Here is an 11417-nt window from a genome sequence, read left to right as displayed (position 1 = left end):
GACCTCAATGGAGAGGGTTTTGTTCAGTGAGAACACAAAAGCATGTTCCAGGGAGTGTAGAGAAGGTGCTCAGCAGACAGGGAATGAAGGAAGCCAAATGACAGGTTACAAGACAGGTGGAGGTTTGAAGGCAAGTACAAGCATTTGGTTTCTATATTCTCTTTTAATCAGAGGGTAGGTGTAGCCAGGTGTGCATTTTGCAAAGCTGACTTCAGTTTTGGTTTGAGAAGCTGAAAGAAAGGGCCCAGACCCTGACAGCGGGTGAATGGCTGGGGCATGCTTGCCTAAGGGACGGCAGTGGCATGGGTGGGGTGTTGAGGAGGAAATGAGGAGACCAGGATTCTGAACTCAATCTTCCTCCATTACTAAAGGGGCTCCAGCTCTGGTAAGGTTGTTGATGGGCAGGAAGATGTTTAGCCTTCCTGGGTTTCCTGCATCTCCTTCACCCTAAACATGAGAACTGTGAAGTGGCATTTTCTTAAAGGATACATCCCAAGGCAGCCTTTGGTCCTGGTCTGAACAAGACTTAAAGTCCCAGGTTGAAGCAAATGAACTCAGACTGACAGGGAAGATTTCAGGATTGGGTTTGAGGGAAGGCTATTTGCTTGGATTCCCAGTGAACTTGACACCTGCCTCCGCAAGAAATCTTTCTCAAGTAAAGAAATTCATTGTCTGAACAGCTGGAAAATCTCCTGACTACAGTGCTATCCAGAATCTGTATCTTTCAGAGCTGGAAGTAGGTTGATGGTATACTTCATTATCTAATCAGAACCCAAGAGAAAAGAAGTTTTATTCGTATTTGAACTGTAAAACAGATGTAATCAGGATTGTCCTGGCCAAACCTGGATACCCCAGCAAGAAGGGAAATTTGAAATTTTCTTCCAGCTGTTACCCCTTTTTACTTAGAAGCTACAAATCTTTCTTCATTTGGAATACAAACGTGGGCATTCTGCTGTCTCCACAGGCACTTTTATTTTACGATTTCTGTCATATTTGATACATTCTGAAAGTAATACCCCCCCAGTATTATCACTCCCTGACGATTCATGATTTGCAAGTATCTCCTCATCACCCCCAGGAAGAAGTGGTTCAAAATGGGGGAGGGGGACTCAACTGGAAATCATTTGAAATGCAGACGATTCACTACCTCCTTCACCTACTGAATCAGAATCTACATTTTAATAAGATTCCCACGAGATCAACAGTGCACATTAAAGTTTGGAAAAAACCTCTGGACTTTAATCCTACAGTAAGAAAAAAAATTTTTTTTTTACATTATGGTGGGGGTTATATATGCATATACACACAACTAAATTTAATGAAGCAACACTTATCATTATGATATTAGGGGGGAAATGTAATCAGAACTCACTAACTGAATTTCAGTGTCCACTCCTGAATCTCAACTTGTAGTTTGAAAACGCAGCTATAAAGCACTAGAACAATCCAGAGAAGGTTATGAGATGGGTGCTATAGAAAGTGTAGACACTTCATGTAGTTACTTTGTGAAATGCGTGCACTTAGTCACTCCTGAGTAAATACTTGGACCGAGGAACTCCTGAGTGATGTGGGAGGGCGGTGAGGGGCAGCTGAAAGTTTGCCCAACTCTTCGCAGGGGCTGGTCTTGGGGACGTGATTGGCAGCGAGGAGAGAGCCAGGGCTGGATGCCGAGGAGAGGGAGAAGGCTCTCCGGCGGCTAGAGGTCCTGCCCAGCTGTTGGCGAGGAGTTTCCTGTTTCCCCCGCCCAGCGCCCGGGTAAAGTTGAGTGAGTCACTCGCGCGCTACGACCGACGACACCCCCGCGCGCGCACACGCTCGGGGCAGGAGCCGGCCTCCTGCGCAGCTCGCCTCGGCCGCCGGGGGCCTCCGCCGGCCTCCAGGCGCCCTCCTCGCTGGCGAGCGGGCACCACATCTGGCCGGCACATCTGCCTGGCCCGCCCGGCGCGGGGGTCCAGAGAGGGCGCGGCGCGGAGGCGCAGCCAGGGGTCTGGGAAGGCTCCGTCCGCTGCGCTCTGGGCTCGGTCTATGACGAGCAGCGGGGTCTGCCATGGGTCGGGGGCTGCTCAGGGGCCTGTGGCCGCTGCACATCGTCCTGTGGACGCGCATCGCCAGCACGATCCCACCGCACGTTCAGAAGTCGGGTGAGTGGCCCCCAGCCCGGGTTTGGCGAGGCGCCGGGGTCTCCTGGACTCCTCAGCCCTTCGCTGCGCTTGACAGTCGGCCCCGGGATCCCGGGACTCTGGCGGAAACCGGGAAAGTTTGTCCTGGCGGCAGCCAAGCAGCCCGATTTCTGTGGCCGCAGGGATGTGGGGGTTTTACTTGAAAACGAGAAGAAAAGTTCAGCTGCAAAGGGGCGCGAGGCATGTCTGGCCCCCTTTGTGCGAGCAGGAAAGGCGTTGTGTTGGCCGCGATCGAGGCGAGCCCTCACTCCCGGAAAGGGAAGTTTGAGAAGTTGGTTATCTGCAGGCGGCCGGGGAGCAGCGGCCCGGGGCAGCAGCTGCTCAGGCCGCCAAAGTCGCTGCACACCTGGGGCCTCTGCGGCCGATGGCGATGCTGCGTGCACCCAGCTCTTCTTGAGACACTCCTTCCAATGGCCACTTAGTGGGTCCTTAGCTCCTGGAAATGGCCACGCAAACCCCCAGGCGGGTTTCTTGGCCCTGAATTATTCAGTACAAGATTCAAGAAAAGCGATTTCCAAAGTTAGGTTGTCTGGGTTGGCCTGCGTAGGATAACAAGGCAGTGGAGATGGTAAGGTTCCAGGCTCTGGATATGTGGTCTGGAGCAAGATAGTGCTGCCATCAGGGATTTGATGGTTTTCTGCAGCTATCATTCGACGGCAGGTCAATGGTTAAAATCCCAAATCAGCTCCCTTCCAGATCCCTGTCTCAAGAGATGTTTTGGGGGGAAAATGCACGAATTAAGTTCTTAAAGACTTGTTATGCAGAGTGCAGAACCCATAAGATGTCAAAGTAGACATTTTGCTGCTATGATCCGCATACCTCAGTATATGCAGCTGTGGTCTGGGCAACTGAGTATTCCCCACAATCATATACCCTTTCTAAGCCTCAGTTTCCTTATCTGTAAAATGACATGGTGCAGATTTGGATAATTTTACATACCCTTCACCTTGTAATATTTTACACCCTCTCCCCTTTTGGTAATCTGGAGATGTCCCACGTAGATATTTTGGATGAAATGCAGAGGGTTTGATAGTTCACTATTGCAAGAAAAAAAAAAAAATCCTTACATAAAATTGAGTTCTACAGTTCAAAAAAATCTGTTCTTCCTTATCTGTTTTCCTACATTGCAGTAACAGAAGGTGCAGCTGTCTCTGATTTTACTTTAGACTCTTAGAAACAGAGTTTTGTTAATAAATATAAACATGGCACCCTTAATTTTCTGTGCACATTAAACTTAAGTTTCAGATAAGGAAAGAAAAATATTAGCAGGCCCCAGATTTTGTTAGTGAAGTTTTGTTTACACTGGTAAAATTTATGATTTGCAAATTCCAGATTCAGTAGTCCATGAGTCATTTCATTTTATCTATATGCTCACTTTTAAACAATTTGCTTAAAAGCCCAGTGATTTTTATTTTGCTATAAAGTTTTATTAAACCAACAACTTTCATATTTTTATGAAATTAAAGTTTCAAAATGGTTGAACTAAAGAATTATTTTGAATTTGTCTTCATTCCATTGGAATTAAATTTTCAAAGATGATTAAAGTTTGAAGATGACTACAATAAAGATGAGAAATCTAATCACACTTATATTGTAACTTTCCATGTAAATAAGTGGTTTCAAGTCTTTCTAACATAATTGGCAAAGTGTGAAAACATTTCTTGCGATACCTTAACGCAAGGTAAGATATGAAGGGATGAGATTGTTTACAACCTCCTATTCAATCATTGAAAAAAAATTGAAACCTAATTTTTCTTTAGTAGCTTCACAAGTGAGCAACGAATTTCACTTTAAGAAAAAAAATCGAAAGAATTTTAACCTTTAATTTTTTTTTTGACTTAGTATATTCACTCTTCCTACATGTTCAAAAATAAGAAATGACTATTTGGAGGAAAAATTGTCCAAAACCTTCAGATCTGAAAAATATGACTTTTACTTTTCAGACCCCTAAAAAGGATTGTTGTTGAGAACTAAACAATGTCACAGGGGGTAAATATTCCTACTTCCTAAAAATCACCTTAACAGTATACTTAGATTTTCAGTGCTAAAGTCTAAAGATCATTAAGTCTAGAATGTGATCTTTGGTTCACTTACTTGCCAGGTTCACCCCCAAAACATATTTTCACCTCTAGGCCACTTCCTTTAATAACATTTTATTTTTATCAAGTTATACAAAATACTAACCACATTTTGAATTCATTATCTTTTCTCTCTCTCTTTTAACCCAGGGATGCTTTACCACAGAGTTATACCCCTGGTCCTTTATTTATTTATTTATTTATTTATTTATTTATTTATTTATTTATTTTTATTTTGAGACAAGGTCTCCCAAAACTGCCCAGGCTAGCCTTGAACTTGTAATCCTCCTGCCTCAGCCTCCTGAGTCACCAGTTTTACAGGTGTGTGCCCTGTGCCCAGCCATTACCTTCTCTTTTGACAGCATCTCATGATGATGATTCCTTATCATCTGTGTATTCAACCTGTTACATGTTTTGTTGATGACTCTTTGTTGATGATTCTTTGCTCTTCAACATGACTTTTTACATTTTTGTATAGGTTTAGTTTTTAACTCTATTTTTCTAATCAATGGTGGCATCTTATTGGTGACATTTTAAAAAGTGACTATTTCTTATTTTTCCTTCTCAACGATACTTATTATTTCCTTCTGCCAGGTGGGATGCTCAGATCTGGAGACTCCATTCTCAATGTATAAGACAAGCCTGGTCTTTGTCCTCACTGAGTTGATGTCTGTGTGTTCCAAGCAAAGAAATGGATATATATTTTAACCCTGTGTACTTGGTAGCATTGGTGAAAACTGTCCTTTTATTTTCTTGACCTTGTTTTTGATAGACAGTTTTTTGTTAAATGTGCTAAACCCGTGTGCATGTGGAATATTTCCTTTCAGTATCTCTGACTGTATTCTTGAATTGACTTATTCTAACTTTTTTTTGGCCTTTTTTTAGTCTCTATAAACCAACAATTGGACCACCTACAATCCCTTTCTCTGTTCTGTAGCCAGCATGGTGGACCTAATGTGTCTACTTAGTCTTTGGGAATGGGCTGGAGGTAGAAGCCCATAAGGTACAAGCTATGAAATCAAGTCATCTTGGGTTCCAAAGTCACCTCCTATTTATTGACTGTGTAGCCTGTCTCAATCCCTTTAATTTCTAGCTCTCACATCTGTAAATTGGGGATTATAAAGGTGAGGATTAAATAAAATAATGCTTTTGAGTGCTTAATGTAGTGTATGAAGCCTAGTAAGTATGCAACAAATACCAGTTTTGATTATTATTAACTCCTTAATCAGCCTGAATGGGGGCCTCAGAGACCTGGTTCCCTCCTGTATTTGTGTATCCACATTCCACCAAGGCTACATTTTCCCTGGGCAGTTAAGCTGTTACTCCTGCTACCTGGCTGATTTCCTCTCAGCTTTCAAGACTTAACTTGTGTTGTCTTTTAAGGAAACCTGCTCTGAATGCCCCAGGTTGAGCTAAGTGCCCCCTCCTGTGTACAGTCTCTCAGTTCATAACAGTAGCAAGTGAAATTATGGAACTCTCCTCTTTATGGAACTCCCTTGTCCATTAGACCTTTCAGCAAGAAGTGGGTCTCACTGTCTCAGGGTCTCACTATCTCATGGCCTCCCTGAGAGCTGGCACATCATGTGGCATATCTGGAATGTGCATCCTGTGGGATATCATGCAATTTGGGTTATGCATTTAAAAAACCAACCAGTTACTGGTTTTTGGCTGTTTGGTCTAAATGGCAGAATCTTTCCTTTCAATAAGAATAGTTTCAGCTCTGATCAATTTGAATAAGAATTTGGCAGTTTTTATACTATATAATTGGTTCTTCTATTCTGGTAAAATATGGAAAAAGATATTTCGACTTCTAACAAACATTATGAAAAGCTACTAGAAGTTTCCATGTTACCCTTCCAGTTCTAAATTTTAAACTAATATAAAGCATTCAAAGTCATTGCAGAATTTTTTAAACAGTTTTCACCAACCAAAATTATCCAACAAATACTGAATTTCATTTTTTATCCAGAAAATTGTCATAAAGGAGACCTTCACTGAAAATGTAAGACTGAATCTCAATTTAGCTTTTAAGTTTCTTTTTTCATCAGGGTATTAGTGTTTTGGTTTATAAGCAGTGAAGCAGAGTTGGTCTAAAAGAAGTGTGGTCCTGTAGCAGCCAATGTCTGCTCTAGAGCAGCTTGAATAGTACTTAGGTCAGATGCAAACCACTAAAATATTTTAAAATAGGGTGCAGGGAAATATACTTCCTGGCTGCAGCTTGGTATTATTTAGCCAGGTTCCTCATAAAAACATAACTCTACCACCTTGTTAGCTTCTGCCCTCCAGGTCCATATGTACAGCTTCAGCAGATTTAAATTATGATTTTCAGTGGAAATGTCTTGGCAGATAGGCATTAGCAGCATACATGCTCACCATGTATTTTGTACTCTCTCCTTGCCTTGCAATATTTTGATATCTAGGTACCTGTTGCTTCTGAACGAAGCAAGATAATGGTTATTATACTTCTTTGTGGGGCATGTCAGAGGGTTTGGAATGCTGCATGGGCGAATGGACTCTGCTCAGGGAGGAGATAGGGAGAAGAGGACCTGGAAGAACTGACATTTGAGAAGTTACCCTGAACTACCCACTTGACAGTACTTCATGTGATCCCATGAAGAAACCAAAAGATAAGTTTTATTATTTCATAAATGAAAAGATGGAACCTACTCAAGTTTACTTGTGGTGTGTGTGTGTTTGTGTGTGAGTGTTCATTTTAAGCCTGTCCTGTTTATATTCTGCTAGGCTTTGTGTGTGTGTGGGTGGGTGTATTGGGAGGGGTCAAGGAGGGGTACAGGGATGCAGTGTCTGAGGAAAGAGGAAAAACTTACCATCTCATAGCATCAGTTAAGTGGTCTTGATAATGGATTGGCTCTGCTTGTGTCATCTCCCTCTTCCTGACTGGCTTAGTCTGATAATTGTGTCATGTTGGCAGGAGGATACCTGTGGATGACCTAGGCCTTGACCATTATAGCAGTTGTCAGACACCATTTTCAAAAATGTCTATTATAAACCTCAAGCATGTGGGACCCCTGCTTTGTTTATAGGACTCAAACAACTGCTGGAAAGGCAAGAAGAGCAGATTTGATCCAATGTAATGAAGAATATTCTGACTTCTGAGGTTCAGTTAATTTGAAGACTTAGAGATGGTTGAGTCTCCTCCTCACCCATGCCATCAGGGTCACTTTTGCCTTTCACTGGCCATGATTGGTGTTTTAGGTCTTGGCATCCAGCATGGGGTAAATATCCCCTTGGGTGCAGTCAACTTAGAATATTTTCCTCCAAATATTTTCAGCTCTAAGACTAAAATATAGGCTAGGATACAGGTGAAAGAGGTATCTGTTCTGGGCTTCCAGGGGCATGTGCTCATATTCTCTGCTCAGACCTAGGCCATAGCATGGTCCTAGTACTATCCAATTCCTATTTTAGATCATATTTAGGGTCCTGGAAACCCCAAATTCCCTGTCCTAAGCTTGCATCTACTGGGACCCCTCAAGCCCATTTTCCTGAGGGTCTTCATGGCCATTGGTTGTGTACCTTCTGCCTGAGGGGGTGGCTGAGGGTCAGGTTGTGTGTGTATGTAGGTGTGTTTGAGAGAGGGAGAAAGGAAGGGAGAGAGAGGGAAAGAGAGAGAGTGAGAGAAAGAGAGAGAGAGAAAACAATCTTGGTTGTCCAAACATACACATTCATGGAGAGAGGAAAACATTGACCAGGGCTCAGGTCCATGCTGCCCCCTACCACCCATTTCTGAGGAGGGACTTTGAGTATTGCAAGAGTTCTAAAGTTGAACCTGGTCTTTTGAAATGTTGTAACGATAGATTTGTCAGCTGAGGTAAAAGGATAGAAGCTATTTTATTGAGCAATTTGTTAGCTCAATTTGTAACTTTAGATATTTTGATCTATGCTTTGGGTCTGTGTTGTGTTCTTACCCTGGGCCTTCTAATTTGAGGGATGGATTTATATCAGCAATATTCTTTTACAAAATGTTGGGCAAAAATTGGTTTTTATTAATTATATCACATTCTCCCTAAAGCAGAGAGCATGTTTTTTAATGAAAAAAACTGAGAGTTTGCATAGCATCATGTTGTGTTTCCTTTTCAAAATTCAGGTTTTCATAGTTGGTGTTTTCTTGAAGGGAACTGTAGCTCTCTATCCATTTGACTTCTTGTATGCAGTTTCACTTATACATATTTGAGGCTTTCCAGTGTCTTAGTTTCATTTCCTCTATGTATTGAGACCAGTAGGGCAAGGTAGAGCTTATCTCAATTTTGTTCTACTGTTATAAATATTTTATTTGAAGTGATGGCTTTGTCACGCCTTTTCAAAAAAAAGAGAAAACCAGGAATATTAGGGCTAAAAAGCCTTCCTGTGCTATAAAAGGTATAGGACTGTCAAAACTATGCACTTTAGAGAACTACACATTTGACTGAACAAACTCGAAAGCCTTTGAAGAAACCTAGGGTTTAGGTGCACATTTTCAGCATGGGCCACAGCAGTTCTTTATCTATTGAAGTTGTCAATCACGTAAAAGGATTCATTGACTTTGGGGGGAAACTCTCTGCTGCTACCCCTATCATCCCAGAACTCTGCAAACTTTTTCTGCATAGAGAAATGAAGTCAGCATTATACCCTGTATAGTTTTACTCAAGAGATTTCATGGACAAGTTTCCCAATAATGGTAGGAGCTATCACTTATTCAGATCTTGCTACTACCTGGATCATGCTAACCATTTTGTGTGCATTATTTAACCTTCAAAACAATCCTACAAGGGAGGTTTTATAATGCTCATTATAAGTCAGAGATTAAGGAATTTGCCTAAGGCTACTCAGTTGGCAAATGATTTTGCTGGGGTTGGAACCAAGATGGTTTAGTCTGGGAATCTAACCTTCAATTGTGCATTGAGACTAGGCTGCCTTAATTGACATGAACCACTTGTCCCTGAAAGAAGTCTATTGGAAGGGTTAAAGAGAAAGAATGATAATATCCAAAATTTGTCCACTGCTTTAACATTTTTTATATATTTTCCTACTTAATTTCCTGAGTGAAATAAAATTAATGTTTAGTTCATACACCATGTAGTCAAACAACAAGACTGACTTGTGACTTTAAGGGGACCATGAAGAATATGTATTTAGTGGTATATTGTCATCTGAATCATGGAACAGTTATGCTATCAGGGAATTTAGGTGTTCTGAATAAAAGAGACACTTTATTTGGAAGGATTGAGCAAATTCAAAGATGCACCAAATATGTTGGGATACATATGGTGGGTCCAGGTGGGTCTACTATAAAATGTGTGGAACCCAGCCTTCAAGGCTCCCTTCTGGTGTAGGCCCATCTCCTGACCCTGGGGGAGGCCCTGGCATTTTGGTTAACAAGTGTCATCAATTTAACCAACAGTTAAGAAATGCCCTGAACCCTACAGTTCATGCATAAAAGAAACTGGATGGAAGCTTCCCCAAATTTGGAGGTAATACAAAAAATGTATTTACCTATAATGCGTTATGAAGCAAAAAGAACCTTTTCCAAATTATTCAAAAATAAATTACACATTTAGAGAAAAGATTAAATTATCTTTCTATTCTTTCTATAGAGAATATTGCAAAATCACTGGGAGAGGTGATCAAAATGTATGCAAACAAAAAAATGTGGAAAAAAATTTCAGAGGTGTGTCCAGTAGCTGATTGATTAAAAATATCTGTTTTCTATTATATTTTGTATTTGAGGCTTTTTAAAATTTATAATTTGTGTGATGCCAAGTTAATTCTAAATAATATTTACTTTAATACCCAAATTTCTATTATTAATTTATGTTATCGTTCTCAAAAAGTGACCCCTGAAATTTACAAGCTTCAGCTTCCACAAGACCCAAGTTCATGACTAATGCTAGGGTTCTCTTGTTGCCTTAGAAAATAAATTTTAAAATGCCTCCTCATCCTTTCCCCAGTTGCAAATAGAAGACTGAAGTCTGCATTGTTAGGTCACCAAACCAGAACTTTACTTTGCTCCAGGTTTAGCTAAACCCATCATCATTTCCTACTTTAGAGCCCAGTGCCAAGTAGAAAAGAAGTTGCAGATATGTAATTATCACAAAACCTTGATCTTGAATGAAAGGTGGCCTAGAGTTGACCCTTAGTTTGTGATCAGAAAAACTCTGCCTAGGAGACAGACAGAAGGGACCCAAGCATGGTGCACTAGGAACCAAGGTGCTCAGGTGACCAGGTAACATTTTGGTCCCAACATGGTCTTATTTTACCTTTTTTGTACAGTGACAAGAATTGGACTAGATGAGATTTGCTCTTTTTTTTTCTTGTTCTGAAACATTTAATTCTTCATGTTGTTAGAGGAAATCATTGGAGTTGACTTAGCAAACATTTATATAATTCTTAACTAATCAAAATAGAAAACTATGAAAAGTTATAGCAGGTCCAAACTGACAGATACCACAAACATTTACTTGGAGTTTTGCTGAAGATGTCTACTAAGAAAAATAAAAGGAAAAAGAAACCATAGTTATTTTGAAATTTTCCTTCTGCAGGTGTCTGAGTATACATCCTGACTAAATAGCATGTTTACTTGGGTGTAGAATTCACGCCTTTTGGCTAAAGGAAAGGCTGGCTTGGTTTGGGTGGTAGTGCCATTTCTCTTGTTAATTATGGTGTTTTCATTCTCCTCTTCCTCTAAATCCGTAAAAATGTCTACAAGGGTTTTTCCTAAGGTAGAAAATCATGCAATGGTTTTGCCATGTTTAGGAAAAGAAGTAAAACCCCAAAGCGATTCTATGTTTTGGGGGAAAGAAGGAAAACTTGTCTGGATAAAATTAGTGTTTTGTTGCCTTTCAAAGATTTCTCCATCACTCTTCTTAAAATATTCTTAGAAAAGACAGAATTTGCTACAGATTGGCAGTTTTCAGAGTGTTGTTTTTAGGCAAGGGAGGAGCGGTCAAGGCCCATAATTGCATTTCTGTATAGTTTGCAGATACTTGTTAGTACAGAGTAGGAATCTTCTTTTTTTTTTTTTTTTTGGTACCAGGGATTGAACCCAGGGGTACTTAACCACTGAGCCACCTCCCCAGCCCTTTTTATTTTTTATTTTAAGATAGGGTCTTGCTAAGTTGCTTAGGGTCTTACTAAGATGCTGAGACTGGCTTTGAACTGTGAT

At 40.8% G+C, this 11417-nt stretch overlaps 1 protein-coding gene across 1 annotated transcript in view; it reads left to right on the top strand.

Moving 5' to 3' along the window:
• Positions 1-1752: 1752 nt before the first annotated feature.
• The window catches only part of Tgfbr2 (transforming growth factor beta receptor 2), an 85925-nt gene continuing 76260 nt past the window's right edge, over positions 1753-11417 (top strand). The window contains exon 1 of the mRNA XM_047530873.1: positions 1753-2141. Within this exon, the coding sequence (XP_047386829.1) occupies positions 2048-2141 (94 nt within the window). The 5' untranslated portion in view covers positions 1753-2047. The remainder of the gene's footprint in view (positions 2142-11417) is intronic.

Source organism: Sciurus carolinensis, chromosome 17 (genome assembly GCF_902686445.1).
Source record: "Sciurus carolinensis chromosome 17, mSciCar1.2, whole genome shotgun sequence".
Lineage (NCBI taxonomy): Eukaryota > Metazoa > Chordata > Mammalia > Rodentia > Sciuridae > Sciurus > Sciurus carolinensis.
Note: the sequence above shows the minus strand (reverse complement) of the source record. Positions and strands in the feature narration are given on the sequence as shown.